Below are 23972 nucleotides of genomic sequence, written 5' to 3'. Positions count from 1 at the left end.
ATTTCGTAACTTCATGTACGTCACTAACAGCTATGGTTGCATCATGGCCATGCTGCCCCTATGTTTAACCTTTGTATTTACCTTTACTTTACCACTTCCATCAATACTGTTTACGCTGGAGCTGTGCACACGTCTATGATGTCTATGGCATGGTAAGACATTGAAGGTTTTATTACACTTCTCTGCTGATGTTAAGACATGCTAATGTGGTGTTTTTAGTTAGTTCCCATAATTACACACGAGTCAGAAAATGAAATAGTTTCATCCAGCTTCCTATCACTTGAGGTGTGGCATGATCCCAGTCATTTTGATCATAGACAACCACTTTTTGTGCACGATTGGTTTAATCTTGACGATGAATGATGGGACTTGGCCCATTTACTGTATTGCACCATGACTGTTTCTTTTTTTTTAAAGATAAAGAAATCAGTGAGTACTTAGTTCTCAGTGATATGTGATGCTTTATGGTATGACACGTCTATTTTTAAAACCATTGTCATTCTTTAACATTTCAGTTTCTTGCACAGATCACCTGAAATTGCATCTCCACTGATGCGAAACAGGTTGCGACTTTTTAATAAACATAGTCAGTGCAGAAGATTTCGTTCACTATCTCACAATGCAGCCCAGCAAATTCCTTAGATGTGTTCATAGGCCAACACTAAGTGAAGTTACTTTAATGGTACTTATGTGTCCTTGTTAAACCAACTCACTTACTTAAGTTTAGAGTTACAATTCTTGCAGGCAGCCACGACAAAACTTTGGACATTGGTATGGCATCATGTGCCCTTGCTAGGAAGACTTTCAGTTTTACTCACTTACAACCAAGTCATTCGATCAGCTAATTTTCTTGAGGTAACTGACCCCAAAGTGAACAATGACTCCAAAGCAGACAATATTTTTGGGTGGACTCTTTCCGCTCTTTTGGATTTGCAGTTCATTAAAAAGTACGTGCCACACAATCCAAAGGACCATGTGCCACCCTAAAGACAGTCTACGATAATTTACTCAAATCTTCTTACATGGGTTAGGGAAAGCAACTGATTTTGAAGCTCACATCACTGTTAAGGTAGCAGCTACCCTACACTTCTTCAAAGCTCCCGTGGCGTCCTTGGTTCTAAAGATGCCCTCACTCATTAATATGCATTAACACCTGTTTCCCATCATCAGCAGGCCACTCCGTTGGTAGCAGTACACAAACCTAACAGCTTTTTTGAGACTTTGCAGTGATTTTACAGCAATGATAAGGCCACAAGTTGAAGTGGAGACACCGAGCGAGGTGGCGCAGTGGTTAGCACACTGGACTCGCATTCGGGAGGACGACGGTTCAATCCCGTCTCCGGCCATCCTGATTTAGGTTTTCCGTGATTTCCCTAAATCGCTTCAGGCAAATGCCGGGATGGTTCCTTTGAAAGGGCACGGCCGATTTCCTTCCCCATCCTTCCCTCACCCGAGCTTGCGCTCCGTCTCTAAATGACCTCGTTGTCGACGGGACGTTAAACACTAATCTCCTCCTCCTCCTCCTGAAGTGGAGACATACTTCCTTATCAACCCACTGATGAACTCTTTGCAAAACTAGGCCACAGTGAAACTGGCACCACAGAGGTATGTCTTCAAATTCCCATGGATGCAGTATCACAGGCTTAAGCTATTGCTCAATATGCAATACAGCCTCTACCATTACAATCAGTAATGTTTCAGAATCTCATCAGCCCCTGCTGTATTCCAGCATTTCACTGACCAGTTACAGGTGAGGCTCCAAATGATCAAGTCCTGTTCCAGAGGCTGACAAAACACACACACACACACACACACACACACAAACAAAAAGCAAGCACCCCTCACACACCATCTCCAGCATCTCGTGCCAGAATGCCATTGCCATTGTTTCAGTGAACAATATGATACATGGTGCCATCTGGGCTGATCTTCATACCCTCACAGGTAGTCTGATAGTGAATGTGGTATGGCACACCTTGCACTGTTGAGTAGTAATGTGCTGCCAGTTAGTGTGATGTGATAAGAGTGAGTGATAAGTGCATCATCATAGCAAACAGTGGTCATTAGACAGTGTCAGGGACAACATAACAGCCAGATGTTACAAACTGAGATAAAAATGGGGTCCTCCACAGTCATTTCTAGATTTGAATAGCGTGTTTAAAAAATTTTTGCTAAAAAAAAAGAGCAACCTTACAGTAACTGGTTCCAGTCCGAAAAACCATGCCAGAACAAAATATAGTTTGTGGCTTGAGTAAAGCACTGCAAGTCATTTTGCAACACTGCAGTGTGCACTTGATGATCTTTACTAAAAATCAGGAGATTGTGAATTTGCCACCATACATGTTTATGTAAAATGACCTATGAAATGGGAACACCATACAGCATATAACTTTCTAGTTCACAGTTGAAGCAGTACATGGATAGAGGTACTCTCACACTAAAGTGGAGGACAGCTGGATCTTAGAAGCAGAGTAGTAATGCAGTAAAAATTGTTCTCTTATGGGACTGAGCAATTGCAGTGGGGCTGTAACCTGTCCAGTAAAGTTGGCTGACAAGTTTAAAAATACCTCAGCAGACATTGGATTGGGACTGAGTTTCTATTGTAATCCTAACTGAATGATGGTGAAAGTTCATTCACATGCAGTTGAGCCATATGTGTGCTAGAAAATGTAATTTGTAAAGCCTTTGCCACTGTTTGTGTAGTTGTAATATTTGCAAGTTTTCTCAGCACCAGTGAAAAGTCCTGGTTAATGATCTTTTCCAGAGTCTCATAATGTTTCACCAATTCAGTGGCTGCTATTCTTAATTTGCTGAGTATTGGTGAGTATATTGACTTCTGGGTGTGTTAAACACACATTCTGCTGGAGAATGGCACTTTGGGTGTTTTCAGTGAGCCATGTAGCTTGGTGGCTGGCAGTATTCCAACATTCGTTATCATGGTGGTGTGGCATTCTGAACAGCTTTTGTAATGTGACCCTGCAAGCATTAAACTAAGATCTCTTTGTCCTACTACAGGAGATGGCATTAGTAATATTGCATAATTGTTCTGATGTTATTAATTACTTGTGCGATATCCTGTTGGGGACAGAGAATTTCTGTCTGACTAGAGCTTTGTAATTGGGTGCATAGTTCAGCACTTGCCAGACTGTGTATTGAAGTTGACTTTCTTTGTCCTGAAAAAATGTCAGATTAATCTCTGCTGTAACCAGTACATAACGGAGAACATACAGGAGATAGCTAATTATTCAAAAAGTATGAGTGCAGATGATGGCTGTATGTGGAATGGCAGTACATCCAGAATGATAGGTATAAAGAGGGCACCTCATAATGGTGTGTGGCCATAAAGTGAAGAAGAAAATAGCATAATGGTATAAAATGACTAGGCTGTATCTGATAATCAGTGATACTACTCTCGGGATCAGCAAGGATTGCTGCAAGAGAGGCAAAGACGATGGGCTCATTATTTGCTGAATGGCAGGATGGCATTTGTTTAAAAATATGTAAACCTTTCAAAATGGAATAAAGAGTGGATGGATCCATTCAAAATACAATATTGGAGGAAAAACAGAATTTACCATTCTTTTTTATGAATATTTAATTTGCATTTAACTGTAGTATATAATAATAACCAAAAGTCAGAGGCAGGTGATGAAATATTGAGCTGGAGGGATACAACAAAAGAGTGAAGGGGAGAGGGGAGGGGAGTTGCTGTCTCGGTAGAGATGTGAGACAGGCAACAATGGTACACATTACTACCTTGCTCCAGGGACTGAGTTACGTGAAAGAATTTTGCACCCTACAGAAGACACTGCCACAACAACTCAGATTCAGCGGCAGCACTGCCGCTTACTCACTATAGAAAAACTTTATAAGCTTGCACTTAACAAACCACAGAAAAATATGTGGTATAAGGGGAAACAGAATGTGCTTTACAAAAAATGAGTTTTCGCCTCATAGTGTCAGTGCCATACTGGGAGAAGGAAGTTTGTCCCCAAGCTGTCTGTGAGAGGTGTCACAGCAGGGATATTTATGCACATCTCCAGGACATGTGAGATAGTCCTTGTGTTCTGGGGTATCAGAATAAGTTTAAGATTGTATTCAAGGTTGCAGTATACAGCACTTGGGGTAGGGTTGTCTGTTCCTCCCGAGTGTTGGAGTAGCTTGCAGTGAAATGCACCAGACATGGATGTAAGTGGAAGACCAGCAGTTTCTGTCCCTGGTACGGCCATAACTTAGGATTCTCGGCAAGCATATGGCCTTGGTATTTGTGTACGGCTGTTCGGCTCAACAGTGAAATTGCCAGAACACACATTTATCTGGTTCCTGTGCAGGTCCTATGGAGTGTTTATTATTTTCCGAAGCAACTGTCAACCCCTTTGGAGGTGTGCTAATCAGTCCCTAGATCTCCTGGGGCCTATTCTATATCGGTCATACCAACGGTGCAGTAGTTTAGTCTTGTTAATGATGTCATTTTTGGTTCTTTATCTGAATTTCCTATTCAGTAAGCTTCTGAGACTTGTTACCAAATGGTCCTCCTGCCGATTTTTTGACAATTGTAACTTGAGGTTTTGGATTTCGGTGTGGCTCTGTCATTCGGTTAGCTGTGACTTATTTACATCTATAATTCGTTATTTTATACATATTGAGCGGTTTTAGCTTTGGATTTAGTGATTGTGCTACTAAAGAATCACCACAGGATGTGTCCGGTTGGAAAGTGAGTTTATAATAGACTATTTTCCTTTGTTAAAAATATGGTTAGGTCAGGTTGTTACTGTGAATGATTACAACATAAAAAAGAATAGTTTTTGGTCAATATTCTCTCAAAATACTTGTTATTTTTATGCAATTAAGAGTTTAAAGATAATTAAATATCAACACATAGACTCTGCTTAGGTATATTACATGAGTGTTAGCTGAAATTACTAATTGACTTCGCGTACTCTTTGCCACAAATGGTTTACTTATTAATCCTTGAAACACACGTAAAACTTTTAAGTAGCAATGCAAAGAAATTTTGTGAAGTCTGATAGAGGAAACCTTCCAAAATCTCGTGCATTTATGGCTTATGCCTGCATCATTCAGCAACGAAGTCAGCCTTCATCTTTCTCGAATGGCATTACATAAAATAAAGTGCTAACAGCATGGAAGTTGTAGTAGGGAAGTTGGTAAGGCAACGAACAGGTGTGGCAAAGGGCGTAGGTTTGTATACTGCCCTATGCGAAAATTACATAAAATAAAGTGCTAACAGCATGGAAGTTGTAGTAGGGAAGTTGGTAAGGCAACAAACAGGTGTGGCAAAGGGCGTAGGTTTGTATACTGCCTATGTGAAAATATTTTTTTTTTCCATCTTCGTGTTTGCAACACATTCTGAAACTTCATTAATCGTCAAATTTAAGCATTTTTCTGAAATATTAGTTGTAATTTACACATAAGAGCACGCTTTCTCAGTAACAAGTATCTCCGATTTCGTGACTTCTGTATGTTTAAGAAATAGATGAAATTACTATGTGAAATAACTGACGGTGACATTTATAATACTTCTTGTCACAAATAATTCACCATTTTTATCGGAATATGTAGCAATTTCCGGTAGTGTGATCAGACAGGAATCGAAGAGCACAAGTTAAATTACTGCAAATGAAACAAGCAGCAGTCATCTTTGTACTCTAGTTGTCACAAGTAGGCCTATTTATCTGTGATCGAATCCTTAACAACAGTAGACAGAGATGAAAGGTTCCCGCCACAATATTTTCACGCTATACCACCATATATGAAACATTTTGATTCATGAGATGCATGTTATAAACTACAATGAACTTCTATAGCTGCACTCGCCACACGATCTCAAAAAGGTGACTTTTTAAAATTTTTTTTTTATGAACCAAATCATTGATGTACCATATAGGGACGTAGACTACTTCATCATTTGGATCTCTAGGATCGAGCTACAACCACATTCTGTGCATCTTCTTATTCTTTGACATTCTCTGAAACAATTTTTCGGGCTCATGGAGATGTGTTCCGTCTATGCAGCTAATTGAATACAGTTTATTACCATAGGCATTTCGCTTCTTTTATTTGTGATGCATCATCACGAATAAATGGAGCGAAACATATGGCGATAAACAAACTGCCTTCAGTTGGTTGCATAGACGGAACGTACCTCCATGAATTTTGAAGCAACTAAGGAATGATGGAAAAAATGAAGAATTTTTCGGGTGTTTCTATAGATGTATTTGTACTATGTGTTACTATACTCAATTCCTAACTCATATTCTGAAATGTAAAATCCAAAACAAGATGTCGACGTGAATGAGAATAAAATGACATAATGCGACATTTATGACCGCTTCCAGAACACAGTCAATATTCTATCGTTATCGTGCATTCATGGAAGCCCATGGTTAGCGAAATTTGATCAGTATTACGTATAATACTCTAACCACATTTTTTGGTACTGTGAAGAATGGCACGCCTATGTCGGCTGCTAGCCACTTCGAGTTCGTGCCGCTGTGATGCTGCAGTGCGCATGTGCAGATTGGAGGCAGATTGCTTTCATTGGTTGGTGCGAGGAGAACTGACAACAGTGTTTCAGTTTGCTAGGAATGTTCAGCATCGCTTTTGAAATGCTTACTGAATAATGTTGGGGTTCTTTTTCGAAAACAAGACCATTTGGTATGCTGACGTACCGAACCAATTGGCAAAATGGCAGAATTGGCATGGTGGTCATAACTATGAGTTTCTTACGGTAGCCAAATGGCTCCTTGTCGAAATAGTGACATGATGAATGGTTTAAAGAGATTCCTCCTGTCTCTATCTTCTGTCTAGTGAACCACACGGGAAGAGACAGGCTAGGAGACTAATAGAAGATAAGCATATCCACAGGAGAAAAGGGGAGGCAGGATACTGAAAAAGGTGACATGGTCACATTGGGCAAAAGGGAATCTGGTTCCTATTTGAGAAACTGGCAGCGGAGGCAATACAATCGGGGTCCCTCTAAGCAGGAAAATAGCTTTTGGTATGTGAAGATCATTGTAATTGTGTTAATGTTCCAATCTACCCCTCAGACCTTCAAAATCTGAGAGAGGCCCTAGTGGAAGTGTTGTGCCAGTTTGTACCAAGGTGAAGCGCCTTCAGTCAATAGAATAATGTAGGTAAGGGAAATCAGAAAATTTGTGAAATGAAACAAGTTAGCAAAGTTAATGATAGATAAGAAAGATAGCAGGTGACAGAGTAAATTGTTGCATGAAAACTAAAACGAAGGAATGTTATGACCCATTGGAACTCTCCAGGATGCTAGTCGAGACTCACAAGGTATGGGTTTCTGGAGGATAATCTCAAATTCGTTGATGAAAGGGCACAATAGTTTTAGCAAAACAGTTTGAAGGAATGGGGTTCAGTTCCCCTATTGTAGGCTGCATATTGTGTGCTTGGAATGCTAAGTGCCAGAAGCAGAAACTTGTTACACTGTTTAATCCCTTTTGTGTTACCATGTCTATGTTGCAAGGAACTGACAAGAATCACAGCTGATGGTGGTGTCAGATAATAACTCAGCATTCACAGGTGATGTGAGTCGCAAAATCTGATATGGTCCTAATATAATCCTGTGACTCTGTTGATCAGGTGGTAAAATTGCACCTTTATTGCTCCACATTGGCTTGTGGTTTTAACTCACATTGCTAACTTCTGAGTCAATACCTGCTGATAATTTTCCTAATTCGAATGATGATCTCATGCTTTTGTCCATACCTGGTATGGAGTACATTCAGTCCACTCGCAGAATCAACTGTTGTAGGCAGACGTAACATATGACAAATACCAATCCCAGTCATTGTGGGTTTTATTGATGTAATAAGAAAGCATCTTAGTTATGGTTCTGTATACACACTCCACCCTTCCACTCACTTTAGGATGAAAAGGTGTTATCCTCAATTTCTTCATTCTGAGAAGTATACAAACTTGAATGAATAATGAAGACAGGAAATTTGTCCCTTGATCATTGAGTATCATGTCAGACCTTCCAAAAGGTTTTGCTTTTGTCACAGTTTCTGCTGTTATGTCGGAAATTGGGATCAAGAATAGGAATGTGAGAAGTGATCAATAATAAGTACTTATTTTCTGTGTTTGCAGAAATGGTCCTGTGATGTCTGAAGCTACTATTTAAAACAGTCTGAATGCTTCAGGTAGTGTTTGCAGAGGAATTTTAGGCTTGGTCTCCTGTACACAATATGCATGTAGAATACAGCTGCAGATACAATTGTCACTGTTGTTCTGTTGCTGTTCCTATTTAGTACATTGGCAGTTTGGTGGAGATAGCTGGGCTTATGATGGACTTTGTAATTGTACTTGCTAAGTTTTAGGGCTCATCGTCGCAATGTACTATTCGGGTCTTTCAAATGAAGAACCCATAATAGTGCAGCATGTTCAGTGACTACTGTAGAATTTACACAAGATACCAGACCACTGGGTGGTTAGCACACTGGACTCGCATTCATTAGGACAATGGTTCCAATACATGTCTGACCATCCCGATTGAGGTTTTCCGTGATTTCTCTAAACTGCTCCAGGTGAATGCCACGATGGCTCCTTTGAAAGGGCACATCCAGTTTTCTTCCCCATCCTTGGAATCATTATGATACTGTGCTGCATCTCTACTGACCTTGATACTGATGGGATGTTAAACCCTAATCTTCCTTCATTTTTTAACAAAATACCAGATCTGGCAGCTCTCTGTTGATGTAGAGGAGCAGCTTAAAGACAGGGTCCAGTGCTGAAATCTAAATGTGTGCCAATACCTACAGTCAGTACTTATGCCATGTCAGCAGCTGCATCAATCGCTGGGACAGTGACCACCTTTTGCAGGTCATTTTGACAGCAATTGGTGGTCCGTGTGCATGACTCCAATTGCGAAAGGCTTGCCTTATCTTGTATAAAAAGTCATTTGGTCAGATCGGAACATCAGTATAGCTGAGCTTCGAATTGGCGTCTATTGTGTACTGACTGCCACTGTGAGGTGTGCTGAAGGTTGTCACTGGATGAGACGAGGGCTGAGCTGTTGCCTTCATAGTCACTGAACCATGGGGTGCCTGACACACATCTCAGCTGGGCAGGACACAGCCATCCCATCTGGGGCAGCACCTACCACCAAGCTTGTAACATTACTTCTCACCACTGTGGACCATGAGGTCGATGCCTGGACATGAACATGGAACATGGACACCATGGGTCGATGCCGGGCTGTGCCTCTGGACTGAGATTTACACATATAATTACTGTAGCTTTTGGAGCAATAAAGAATTTAAATGCATATCCTCTGCCATGCTGCAGCCATCTTCAACTCTGATGGACTTCTGTAGCCCTTGCTGACCCATTGAACCCACTGTGCCCAGGTGGGAGAGCCATCACCATACTAACCACTAGAAAAACGATTCTTCAGTCCCCTGTATCAGTCATTTCAACTCTGACCCATTACATTTTGGCACCCTACGGGGGCCGCCACCAACCCACTGCATTTTGGTTCCCGGAATGGGGCGTGTGTGAGTACCTACTTGCTGCATCACTACATTTTTGTGAAAGCAGTGAGATTGGCAAAGGTATTATGGTCATCAGCAATGCAATGAAGCAGTAGCAAGAATATGTTGGGGAGGTATAAGCAGGTGTAAGTAGGTTGTGTAAGTGGAAGATGAGTGTAGACGAATTAAATGTTGTCATGCAAGTTATAAGTTCGGTATTTCTCCAAGGGTCTGTGTTAGTAAATATGCAATTTGACATCTACAAAGTGCTTGCGTCATGTAAGGAGCTTTCCTCTGCTCTTTCGATTTCTGCGCTGCACTCCTACTGCAGCTTCTATTAATATCGTTGTAAACTGTGGGATAGTGCTGCAAGTCATTAGCTCTGACTTTATCGATTAAACTGCTCCAGGTTTATGGATAAATAGTGCAAATGATAGCAGAAAATCTGCCTAGGATAGCTGTCAGAATCAGTGTAATGGGGAAGGTGCTGGGTACTGGGAAGTTTCATTGAGGATCATAGGTATACTAAGAGAGACAGGTTTCAGGTGGGAAAGCCCCTGTGGTTAAATAAGTCAGTAATATCAAGCAACTCATTCAGCACAGTACTCCGGATTGTGAGTTGAGACATTGAGGTTTATTATGAAGTACTGAGAATTTTTAGTGAAGATGGTGGGAGTTATGAAAAAGGAGGGTTATCTACTACTGTTGAGTGACACTGAGGGCTACAGGTTGTTGCTAGGAAAGCAGGATTGCAGGGGTCAGGGCACAATAGAGTGGAACGGTCTCTCACAGTGAGAGCTGCTGTTTAAGCTTTAAGTGACAGTTCTTTGGTTCTTTCAGCATGACTGTAGTGACTCTACCATGCATTACCTACTCCTTGTAAATAGTTAACATTTAAGTTCTTTGTGATGAATTGCTGTGCTTGTACTTCAAGTAGCTGACTTTAAAACATAATGATAACAAGTAATCGGTTAAAAAATTGTTTCGTAATGTTGTAGAAGGCCTCCCAATCCCCACACTCCTTTCCTTATAGGAGGCTTTAACGCTGCTGCCAAACGGATAGGTGTCGTGGACTGTAAGTGTTTTGTGGAGTAACTTTGCTTAGAGACTCAGTGGGATAGCATACAAAATTTTAAACGAAGCTGTGAGTGGACTGTGAAAAGTGTGCCAAAGCGTGAATGATGTGAACCACCATAATCAGTGGAGTCAAGTGTAGTAACATATATCAGCTATACTAGTGTTTGTGTCACAGAGTTTTGTGCATAGTGTGCAGAACCAGGCAGTGACTAGTACTTTATAAATTATAAAGACATTTGTCATTTGTAATTGTGATTGAGTATATAATATGAGGAAGGTAGGACACTGAAAGTAGTGTAAACATAAATATGGGAGCGAATAGTACAGATGTAATATTACTATCTTATAACTAATATAAATTGTAGAAACACCTCCTTTGTTGCAGCCAGACTCAAGAATTCAGTGGGCTGAATAACTCAGGAAAGGTTAGTGTGTCGCAGCACAGGCACAAGATGGGGTCCGATGCTGAAATCCAAACGCTTGCCAACACCCGCATTCAGTAATTACGCTATGTACTGTTGTAATCATCTCTTTCTAGCTATTTTGTAAAATAATGCTCGCTAACTACAGTGGAATGGAAATTAAATTTTGCTTTGCGACGCTCAGAAAACTAATATATGATGTCCTGTTGACTGTTGGTCACCACTTGTAACCCATCCAGCACCCTCCGGTGTGTTAAAGATGAGTTGTGTAATCAAATTAATTGTTTATGTGTAGTTTGTCAAGCTTATAATTAATGACATAACTGAAACTGACTGAAATATCAATTATTGAATGATAATACGTGGTCGCCAGCTCAGGTTCGAGCAAAAGCTGTGAATTTTTGTATGTTTGTTTGAAACTGATGTTACTTGAAATTACTGTGAATTTAGGCGGCAACAGTATTTGAATGCAGAAAACAGGCAGAATACGGCGCTGTGGTCGGCAACACTTAAGACAACAATTGCCTGGCACAGTTGTTAGATTGGTTAGTGCTGCTACAATGATAGGTTATCAAGATTTACGTGAGTTTGAGCGTGGTGTTATAGTCAGCGCACAAACAGTGGGGGACAGCACGTACAAGGTAGTGAGTGGGGAGTTTCCTGTATGACCATTTCATGAGTCTACAGTGATATCAGAAATCCAGTAAAACATAAAATCTCCAACATCGCTGCGGCCGGAAAAAGATCTTGCAAGAACGGGACCAACGACGACTGAAGAGAATCGTTCAATGTGACAGAAGTGCAACCATTCCACAAATTGCTGTAGATTTCAGTGCTGGGCCATCAACAAGTGTCAGTGTGTGAATCATTCAGTGAAACATCATCGATTTGGGATTTTGGAGCCGAAGGCCCACTTGTGTACCCTTGGAGACGGCGCGATATAAAGCTTTACCCGTCGCTTGGGCCTGTCGACACCGACATTGGACTGTTGATGACTGGAAACATGTTGCCCGGTCGGACGAGTCTCATTTCAAATTGTATCGTGCAAATGGTCATGTACAGATATGGAGGAAACCTCATGAATCCATGGACCCTGCATGTCAGCAGGAGGACTGTTCAAGCTGGTGGAGGCTCTGTAATAGTGTGAGGCATGTGCAGTTGGAGTGATGTGGGACCCATGGTACGTCTAGATATGACTCTGACAGGTGACACGTACGTAAGCATCCTGCCTAATCACCTGCATCCATTCATGTCCATTGTGCATTCCAATGGACTTGGGCAATTCCAACAGGACAATGCAACACCCCACATGTTCAGAATTGCTACAGACTGCCTACAGGAACACTTTTCTGAGTTTACATACTGCTGCTGACCACCAACCTCCCCCCCCCCCCCCAGACATGAACATTATTGAGCAAATCTGGGATGCCTTGTGACATGCTGCTCAAAAGAGATCTCCACTCCGTCATATTCTTACGGATGTATGGACTGCCCTGCAGGATTCCTGGTGTCAATTCCCTCCAGCACTACTTCAGACATTACTCAAGTCCATGGCACGTCATGTTGCGGCACTTCTGTGTGCTCACGGATGCCCTACACGATATTAGGCAGGTGTACAAGTGTCTTTGGCTCTTCAGTGTATATCACCTCACTTAGCTAGTATTTTGTTGTTACTTTTAATATGTGCTGAACTTCTTTCTCAAATAATTATAGAATGCGGTTAATGTATTAAATGAATTGATTATTTCAGCCACTTATTACTTTCTATTTTTATGAAATAGCAAAAATTAAATTTTACTGGCTAGTACTTTCAAATTCTTGTATTTGAAATAATGTTTCTTTTAATAATGTGTCAATCGGCAATAATGATGATAGGAAAAGAATCCTACTGTTGGTTGGTGACTTTGGGAAAATCACTAACAATGAATGCTTTTTATAGTTTACAATTGCGAGCATTTTTTTTACCGCGTACCCTTACGATATCGACTTCTGAGTGGTTTATCTTAAATACATATTATATTCCTTCAGTTAGTTATCATTGACAATAAAATAATAAAAAAACATACATTTATACTCAGAATAACAGAACGCAGCATGTCATTCTCAATGGAGAGAAGTCTTCCGAAGTAAGAGTGATTTCAGGTGTGCCGCGGGGGAGTGTCATAGGACCATTGCTATTCACAATATACATAAATGACCTTGTGGATAACATAGGAAGTTCACTGAGGCTTTTTGTGGATGATGCTGTGGTATATCGAGAGGTTGTAACAACGGAAAATTGTACTGAAATGCAGGAGGATCTCCAACAAATTGACGCATGGTGCAGGAAATGGCAATTCAATCTCAATGTAGACAAGTGTAATGTGCTGCAAATACATAGAAAGAAAGATCCTTTATCATTTAACTACAATGTAGCAGGTCAGCAACTTGAAGCAGTTAATTCCATAAATTATCTGGGAGTAGGCATTAGGAGTGATTTAAAATGGAATGATCATATAAAGTTGATCGTCGGTAAAGCAGATGCCAGACTGAGATTCATTGGAAGAATCCTAAGGAAATGTAACCTGAAAACAAAGGAAGTAGGTTACAGTACACTTGTTCGCCCACTGCTTGAATATTGCTCACCAGTGTGGGATCCGTACCAGATAGGGTTGGTAGAAGAGATAGAGAAGATCCAATGGAGAGCAGCACGCTTCGTTACAGGATCATTTAGTAATCGTGAAACTGTTACGGAGATGATAGATAAACTTCAGTGGTAGACTTTGCAGGAGAGACGCTCAGTAGCTCGGTACGGTCTTTTGTTGAAGTTTCGAGAACATACCTTCACCAAGGAGTCAAGCAATATATTGCTCCTTCCTACGTATATCTCGTGAAGAGACCATGAGGATAAAATCAGAGAGATTAGAGCCCACAGAGAGGCATACCGACAATCTTTCTTTCCACGAACAATACGAGACTGGAATAGAAGGGAGAACCGACAGAGGTACTCAAAGTACCCTCCGCCACACACCGTCAGGTGGCTTGCAGGGTATGGATGTAGATGTAGATGTAGAAAATAATATTGAGAATGCCAGAATGAATCATATGATAATTGTTGTTGTTGTGGTCTTCAGTCCAGAGACTGGTTTGATGCAGCTCTCCATCGTACTCTATCCTGCGCAAGCTTCTTCATTTCCAAGTACCTACGACAACCTACATCCTTCTGGATCTGCTTAGTGTATTCATCTCTTGGTCTCCCTCTATGATTTTTACCCTTCACTCTGCCCTCCAATACTTAATTGGTGACCCCTTGATGCCTCAAAACAAGTCCTACCAACGGATCCCTTCTTCCAGTCAAGTTGTGCCATAAATTCCTCTTCTCCCCAATTCTGATCAATACCTCCTCATTAGTTACATGATCTACCCATCTAATCTTCAGCATTCTTCTGTAGCATCATATTTCAAAAGCTACTATTCTCTTCTTGTCTAAACTATTTATCATCCATGTTTCACTTCCACACATGGCTACACTCCATACAAATACTTTCAGAAATGACTTCCTGACACTTAAATCTATACTTGATGTTAAGAAACTTCTCTTCTTTAGAAATGCTTTCCTTGCCATTGCCAGTCCACATTTTATATCCTCTCTACTTCAATCATCATCAGTTATTTTGCTCCCCAAATAGCAAAACTCATCTACTACTTTATATGTCTCGTTTTCTAATCTAATTCCCTCAGCATCACCTGATTTAATTTGACTACATTCCATTATCCTCGATTTGCTTTTGTTGATATTCATCTTATATCCTCCTTTCAAGACACTGTCCATTCTGTTCAACTGCTCTTCCAGGTCTTTTGCTGTCTCTGACAGAATTACAATGTCATCGGCAAACCTCAAAGCTTTAGAAACTTCCTTGCCGATTAAACCTGTGTGCTGGACCAAGACTCGAACTCGGGACCTTTGCCTTTCACGGGCAAGTGCTCTACCATCTTAGCTACCCAAGCATGACTCATGCCGCGTCCTCACAGCTTTACTTCTGCCAGTACCTCATCTCACAGGAGAGCTTTTGTAAAGTTTGGAAAGTAGGAGACGAGGTACTGGCAGAAGTAAAGCTGTGAGGACGGGGCGTGAGGTGTGCTTGGGTAACTCAGATGGTAGAACACTTGCCCGCGAAAGGCAAAGGTCCTGAGTTTGAGTCTCAGTCTGGCACACAGTTTTAATCTGCCAGGAAGATTCATAACAGTGCACACTCCGCTGCAGAATGAAAATCTCATTCTCTAAGCTTTTATTTCTTCTCCATGGATTTTAATTCCTCCTCCAAATTTTTCTTCTGTTTTCTTTACTGCTTGCTCAATATATAGATTGAACAACATTGGTGATAGGCTACAACCCTGTCTCACTCCTTTCCCAACCACTGCTTCCCTTTCATGTCCCTCGACTCTTATAACTGCCATCTGGTTTCTGTACAAATTGTAAATAGCCTTTCACTCCCTGTATTTGACCCCTGTCACTTTCAGAATTTGAAAGAGAATATTCCAGTCAACATTGGCAAAAGCTTTCTCTAAGTCTACAAATGCCAGAAACATAGGTTTGCCTTTCCTTAATCTATCTCCTAAGATAAGTCATAGGGTAATTATTGCCTCACGTGTTCCAACGTTTCTATGGAATCCAAACTAATCTTCCCCTGAGGTCGGATTCTACCAGTTTTTCTATTCGTCTGTAAAGAATTTGTGTTAGTATTTTGCAGCCGTGACTTATTAAATTGATAATTCAGTAATTTTCACACCTGTCAGCACCTGCTTTCTTTGGGATTGGAATTATATTATTCTTGAAGTCTGAGGGTATTTTGCCTGTCTCGTGCATCTTGCTCACCAGATGGTAGAGGTTTTTTTTTTTTTTTGACTTAGGTCTTTCAGTGCTCTGTCAAACTCTTCATGCAATATCATATCCCCCATTTCATCTTCATGTACGTCGTCTTCCATTTCCATAATATTGCCCTCAAGTACATCGCCTTTTATAGACCCTCTATATACTCCTTCCACCATTCTGCTTTCCCTTCTTTGCTTAGAACTGGTTTTCCATTTGAGCTCTTGATATTCGTACGAGTGGTTCTCTTTTCTCCAAAGGTCTCTTTAGTTTTCCTGTAGGCAGTATCTATCTTACCCCTAGTGATGTATGCCTCTACATCCTTACATTTGTCCTCTAGCCATCTCTGCATAGCCATTTCGCATTTTCTGTTGATCTCATTTTTGAGACGTTTGTATTCCTTTATGCCTGCTTCATTTACTGCATTTTTGTGTTTCCTCCTTTCATCAATTAAATTCAATACCTCTTCTGTCTCCCAAGGATTTCTACTAGCCCTTGTCTTTTCACCTACTTGATCATGTGCTGCCTTCACTATTTCATCTCTCAAAGCTACCCATTCTTCTTCTACTCTATTTCTTTCCCCCGTTCTTGTCAATCATTCCTTAATGCTCTCTCAGAAACACTGTACAATCTGTGGTTCTTTCAGTTTATCCATGTCCCATCTCCTTAAATTTCCACCTTTTTGCAGTTTCTTCAGTTTTAATCTACAGTTCATAACCAATAGATTGTGGTCAGAGTCCACCTCTGCTCCTGGAAATGTCTTACAGTTTAAAACCTGGTTCCTAAATCTCTCTCTTACCATTATATAATCTATCTGAAACCTTCCTGTGTCCTCTTCCACGTATACAACCTTCTTTCGTGATTCTTAAACCAGGTGTTAGCTATGATGAAGTTATGCCCTGTGCAAAATCTACCAGGCAGCTCATCCTTACCCCCATTCCATATTCACCTACTACTTTTTCTTCTCTTCTTTTTCCTACTATCGAATTCCAGTCCCCCATGACTATTAAATTTTCATCTCCCCTGACTATCCAAATAATTTCTTTTATCTCATCATACATTTCTTCAATCTCTTTGTCATCTGCGGACGTAGTTGGTGTATATACTTGTGCTGCTGTGGTAGTCGTGGGCTTCGTGTCTATCGTGGCTACAATAATGTGTTCACTATGTTGTTGATAGTAACTTACACGCGCTCCTATTTTTTTATTCATTATTAAACCTACTCCTGCATTACCCCTATTTGATTTTGTATTTATAACCCTGTCTTCACTCGACCAGAAGTCTTGTTCCCCCTGCCACAGAACGCCACTAATTCCCATTATATCTAACTTTAATGTATCCATTTCCTTTCTTAAATTTTCTAACGTACCTGCGTGATTAAGGGACCTGACATTCCACACTCTGATCTGTAGAACAGTTTTGTTTCTCCTGATAATGATGTCCTCCTGAGTAGTCCCTGCCCAGAGATCCAAATGGGGGACTATTTTACCTCCGGAATATTTTACCCAAGGGGACGCCATCATTATTTAACTATACAATAAAGCTGCATGCCCTCGGGGAAAATTATGGCTGTAGCTATCCCTTGCTTTCAGCTGTTCACAATACCAGCACAGCTAAGGCTATTTTGGTTAAAGTTACAAGGCCAGATCAGTCAGTCATCCAGGCTGTTGCCCCTGCAACTACTGAAAAGGCTGCTGCCCCTCTGCGGGAATCACATGTTTGTCTGGCCTCTCAATAGATACCCCTCCATTGTGGTTGCACCTACGGTACGGCTATCTGTATCGCTGAGGCACACAAGCCTCTCCACCAACGGCAAAGTCCATGGTTCATGGGGGGAGGCATGTGATAATGATGAGGTACTAAATTGTAGTGTTGTAAGGTGAACTTTGTCTGGTGAGTGGATCAACCAGAAAGAAGGGCTCTTGGATCTCAGTTGTTTGTCTGGAAAACTGTTCCCATTCCACCACGAATGATATCGGGGGTATACACTTTCAGCATGAAGACACATGGCTTGTTATAAACTCCTGTTGTTGTTGTTGTGGTCTTCAGTCCTGAGACTGGTTTGATGCAGCTCTCCATGCTACTCTATCCTGTGCAAGCATCTTCATCTCCCAGTACCTACTGCAACCTACATCCTTCTGAATCTGCTTAGTGTATTGATCTAATCATACAGTAAAGCTGCATGTCCTCGGGAAAAATTACGGCTGTAGTTTCCCCTTGCTTTCAGCCGTTCGCAGTACCAGCACAGCAAGGCCGTTTTGGTTAATGTTACAAGGCCAGATCAGTCAATCATCCAGACTGTTGCCCCTGCAACTACTGAAAAGGCTGCTGCCCCTCTTCAGGAACCACACATTTGTCTGGCCTCTCAACAGATACCCCTCCATTGTGGTTGCACCTACGGTACGGCCATCTGTATCACTGAGGCACACAAGCCTCCCCACCAACGGCAAGGTCCATGGTTCATGGGGGAATATGCCTTTTCCCCCTATGGTACCTGTGCCTTTGCGGTGTTGTCGCTGTCAAATCAATGCACTGAGTGACCAAGTTGGATGATTTGCAACTGAAATTCCACAATTCTTCGAAAGCGGTCCAGGAAATCATTGCCAAGAATAACATAGAAATCCTGTCGTGTTATTCTAAGTGCCTCCATGTCAGTTATATTTTCCTTCACTGATCTCATTTCGATACTGCTTGTAATCAATGGACTGTCAGTTTCTATACCCAGTCTATGGATCAACAGTGTGATAGCTTTAATTCCTGCTTATTTGAAGGGGCTAAAAGTAATAGGGCTACTAATTTAAAATTCTTCTTAGTTTTCTCTTTACATTGTCGTTTACTGTCACATTTGTTGCTTTGGTTAACCCCTGAAAACCAATGGCATTGACAAATTTTAATGGAAACTGGGAGCACTAGCTCCCTTTCCATTCTCTGATTGATATTTTGTGGCACCTCTATAGCCTCAAAATCCTCCACAGCCTTCATTTCACATATTCTGTGCATGAATACAGTTAGCATTTTAACAACTGTCTCTTCAAGGTGGACATCATTTCTTCCTTTGTCCAATCTCTGGACTTATGTCATAACATAAAATTAATTGGATGCGGTCAGCTGAAGCCTCAAAATACTCCCCCTGTTCAGTGATGGAAGGTGGACAGCTTATCACAGGATTTAGCATCTCCAGCCAACTTTAGACATGCAACATTCAACTATAACCCTTCAGGCCAAGAACACTTTTGATCAACGTAACCTATCCCCACACCCCCACAAATGTCTTCCCTGAGAATAAATTTATGAAGTTAACAGTGGGAAAACTAGTTATCACATTTTTTTACTGCGATACAAGAGAAAATATTTAAAGAATTTCAGCATGCAAAACAGATTCATCTGAGTGCATAAGTCTACTCATCAGTCAGATAGTGGCCCTTATTCTGCTTGCAGTTTTTCCTACAGTTCTGAATTCCTCAGGGCAAAGACTGCTATCTGAACTTATAAAGATTTAGGTGGATCTCTGCTCTCTGCCTCTACAGTGCCTTTCATCTGCAAGAGACGAGAGTGCGTTTTGTCCACTAAAGCTCGTGACAAAGCAAGTACAGTAAAAATTTAAATATAAACATGAAAATATGCTACAAGTTCTCCCTTGCACTCAGCAAGTGAAACATATTATTCTGCTCTTCTGTGGGTGTTATATTTGCAGCTGTGCTGGGTAGGTCAGCAGGTGTAAAGCAGTGCTTTAGCAGCGTGTAACAGTAGTTGTCTCGACACCATGGTGATGACAGTGCAGCAGGGCATTAACTGTTTGGGTGGTTTGGGTGGCTGCAACTAGCTGGTACTGCGATGGATGCAGTTGGCCACATATGGTAGTGTGGAAAGTGCTGACCGTGGCTGCTGCCAGCGGCATGACATAGGCGTGGGCCAGCTGACTGCGTATCATCTAACTCCCGCATGGTCCAACTGGCTTCTAATTCTTAATTCGTGGCAAATGTTCCCATGAAATTATGGCCTCTGTTATAGACCAAAAGGTGGTTTCCCATTTGTTGCAAGGTTGTTTTGAATCCTCTGCAGAAGTCTTGATGGGAAGCCCTTACATGTCCTCCATACAGTCCTATCTTGCCCATGTAATTTCCGTATTTTTACAGCCCTGAAGAAAGACATTTGTGGTGGTTTGGATGAAGAGAGGCATGCCTGGGTACAATTATGTTTCTGTAGGCAACTGCAAATGTTTTTCCATGAAGGCTTTGATCATCTTGTCTCACAGTGGGATTAATGTTTTAACAGTTATGGTGATTACTTTTGAAATAATAAACAGTTAACAAACTTTTTCCCATCTGTCTCATTTTCCAATTGACTGCCTGTTTTATAATCCTTACCTGATTACTGAGCTTCCCCATGTGCTGTCCCTTACGTGTACTCCTCTGCATTTTACTCATTGTGATCAAACCATAATTTTTTCCCCCCTTTTCTTCTTTATTGCTAACAAATTATGCAACTGTGCCTCTGAATCTTACTGGATGTTAACTTGTCATTGAATGGCCATATAAGGGTATCTTTCCCCTTCCTGCTCTTCTTCTTGTATATGAATACTAAATGAATACAGAGCAGTGAGTACTGCTCTACATACTTTTAGTACTCATATGTTTGCTTTTAAAGTCCTGTGTCATATATTTACATTCATGGTATGCACTGCACAGTTTAAGTAATGACTAATGCTATATGGTGGCTTAAACCATTTTAACTCTCATCTATGAAGACGGTCCAAGACCGAAACCAGTAGATATTTCGGTTTAAAATAAAAACAGCTGATCGTTTTCAAATATGCATTTTATACATTTTGAGATACTGCCAGAAAACTATCATCCATAAATATCACATAGTGAAATCATAGTCACACTGAAGATATTGTAACATAAAATATGTAACATGCATAGTAATCTAAACAATAATATAAGGAAAAAGATAGATTGCTACTTACCGTAAACATGACACATTAAGTTGCAGACAGGAACAACTAAAAGAAACTTACACATTAGCTTTCAGCTCCAGCCTTTTTCAGAAAAGGAAATATACACACACACACACACACACACACACACACACACACACACACACACATTCATCCACACAAACAAGCACACAGGATGAGCTGCTAGAGATGGCAGTCATGTGTGTGAGATGTGCTTCCTTGTTTGAATGAATAAGTAAGTGTGTGTGTGTGTGTGTGTGTGTGTGTGCACGCGCGCGTGCGTGTTTCCATTTCTGACGAAGGCTGGAGCCAAAAGCTAGTGTGTAAGTGTCTTTTATTGTGTCTCTCTTCAACTTAATGTGTCATCTTTATGGTACACAGCAATCTATCTTTTTCTTATATTGTTGATATTCCAACCTGGAGTTTCTATAGCAATCTAAACATTTACTAACTCAAACATTCAATCCTTATGTGACATTAGTAATGAATCTTTGACCAGGGAGGCTTGATATATCAAAATTACATATGATTAATTGCAGCTTACTGCATTTTGTTTGTGAGTATAGTCTGCTGAAGATGCCTGGGAAAGAAATGTCTATGCTTATCTTAACATTTGTGTTTGAGTTACCTTTTCACATAACACTTTCATTTTATTCTAATTTGTTGTTATCTGTAAGCAGATTGTAGCTTGTTAATTTCATCACAAAACATTCAAGAATTTCCATTCCTTATTATTTGCGTAGTCCTACGTAACACCTGTAAGACAGAGACTAATGGCTTTGTTAAGTAACATTTGCTGATGTTGAAATGTGCTATCAACTTTACATCTGTATGTGTAGTGCCAGAACACACCTTCACATTATGACATATTCAACTATTTTAATGAGATTGGCAAGGAAAGTTCACTGTGTTAGAAATACAAACTATGTTTAGCAGACTATTTAAGGGGATCTGCACAGAGCAGTGGCTTTGTCCCACACCAAAAATTGTGGCCATGCAGTGTCTTTTATCTGTACCGGTTATGGAAATACAGACTTCAATTCCATATAATACTATTCACGATAAATATGGCCATCTTGTCATTACTATCTGTTTTGTTTTTCTTACGTGTGCAGATGCAGAAAATGCATGCGAGATAGCGTGTAACAGTTCTGCTTTTAATGAAACTGCAGCTAGCATCTTGTTATGTAATTTAAACAAGATAGTATAATAAAAGAGGAAGGAGGCTGTTATATGGATATCTAAATAGAAAAAATTGTAACAGACATCTGGGGCCCTGTGGGCCCACATAATTCATACATATCATGAACTCCTTTCATATTAATGGCACTTAACTATCATTTCTGCATGATTGTGGTGTCAAAAAGAACACCTAACACCTTATCCGGATACACCAGTCGATCCACACACCTCACTTTGCTTGATGTATGCACGATACCTTCTGCCCTTGATTTCAGATCTCCCTTTTCATCTTATTTTAATCCTCCAGAAATGCTTAAGAGTTAGTATTTGTCATATCATAGAGTATAAATGTGTAGTTAAACTTGATACTGTTTTTTTTTGTGAGTAACAAATTTACTGAATATTAACACTAAATCATTTATACTTAATGTTATGAAAATATCAGTACATAATTTTATGCAGACACAAGACACTTAAGGAAAAATAGACACCACATGTCATAGGAAAACTAAAATCCAAGTTCCCATTATTAAATTTTTGGAAAAACTCTGTTACGTATTTGCTCCACCAATTAAGATGTGTGTTAAAATTCAGTATTCTTTGACAGTTAGGTGGATTAATTGCAACATCTGACAAAGGTGGTGTGTCAATAGTTAGCTCAATGTGTTGTTGACACTCTAGTTAAAATAAATCACTGCTCTCCTCTTTCAAAGTTGAAAAAAAAAAAAAAAAAAACAAGCCTTACTAAAATCTGTATCCGGTTTTGAATTATTTAGACTGAAATTAGTGCCTGAGGTTTGTTTTGATTCAATATTTAACCAAACAAAATCTGTAATTAATGGAACTACAGATCAGACCCTATAAATATGCCAGAATGACAATGTATTCCATGTCATCTATGTGATTATTTATTTGTAAGTTTTCCTTTCATGAATTGCTTATGTGGCAGTTGAGTTTCTGATTTGTGACTAGTAACATGATTTTTAACTCGTCACCTTGCGCTTTTATATTTGTGTCAGTGGTGTTTAATATAGCACACAGCTCATCATCTTTAGCTTTGATAGTTGTTTAATTTGGCAACTAACTTTTCATTGAAGATTTTAAGTAACTCTTCTAAAAGTTGCACTATATGCCAGGGTAACACTTATCTCCTCTTACTAAGTACTAAGTATAAAACTGATCTTACCTTGCTAATGACTATCATGGTTTATCTACCTCTTCATTAAAAAAATAATATATTGGCATTTAAAGTCCCTTACTTATCCCCCCCGTCCAACTCGGCCCTCTCCCCGAGTTCAACCTGGCTTTCGCACAGCTCACATGGTGTACTTCACCGCGACGTGATGCTGATGGCAAGCTGGACTACTATGCTGAGCAAACTGTGTTGCTGAAGGTCAATGTGTGGCTGACACAGCCACTGCTTATGGTGTAGTTGTTGAATTGAACTGGTTAAACAGTCGTAGTCCTTTAAAGTTCCAGCCACTGATATTCCATTTCATAAACCGAACCATGGACCTTGCCGTTGGTGGGGAGGCTTGTGTGCCTCAGCGATACAGATGGCCGTACCGTAGGTGCAACCACAATGGAGGGGTATCTGTTGAGAGGCCAGACAAACATGTGGTTCCTGAAGAGGGGCAGCAGCCTTTTCAGTAGTTGCAGGGGCAATAGTCTGGATGATTGACTGATCTGGCCTTGTAACATTAACCAAAACGGCCTTGCTGTGCTGGTACTGCGAATGGCTGAAAGCAAGGGGAAACTACAGCCGTAATTTTTCCCGAGGACATGCAGCTTTACTGTATGATTAAATGATGATGGCGTCCTCTTGGGTAAAATATTCTGGCGGTAAAATAGTCCCCCATTCGGATCTCCGGGCGGGGACTACTCAAGAGGACGTTGTTATCAGGAGAAAGAAAACTGGCATTCTACGGATCGGAGCATGGAATGTCAGATCCCTTAATCGGGCAGGTAGG

At 40.5% G+C, this 23972-nt stretch overlaps 1 protein-coding gene across 3 annotated transcripts in view; it reads left to right on the top strand.

Moving 5' to 3' along the window:
* The window catches only part of LOC126253477 (WD repeat-containing protein 19), a 328532-nt gene that overhangs the window by 28223 nt on the left and 276337 nt on the right, over positions 1 to 23972 (top strand). Inside the window, exon 3 of one of the 3 annotated variants that reach the window (XM_049954834.1) lies at positions 10975 to 11088. The exons of the other annotated variants lie outside the window; for them this stretch is intronic. Coding sequence (XP_049810791.1) covers positions 10975 to 11088 — 114 coding nt within the window. The remainder of the gene's footprint in view (positions 1 to 10974; positions 11089 to 23972) is intronic. 3 annotated transcript variants of the gene reach the window in all.

The sequence above is a fragment of the Schistocerca nitens genome, chromosome 4 (assembly GCF_023898315.1).
Source record: "Schistocerca nitens isolate TAMUIC-IGC-003100 chromosome 4, iqSchNite1.1, whole genome shotgun sequence".
Taxonomy (NCBI): Eukaryota; Metazoa; Arthropoda; class Insecta; order Orthoptera; family Acrididae; genus Schistocerca; species Schistocerca nitens.
Note: the sequence above shows the minus strand (reverse complement) of the source record. Positions and strands in the feature narration are given on the sequence as shown.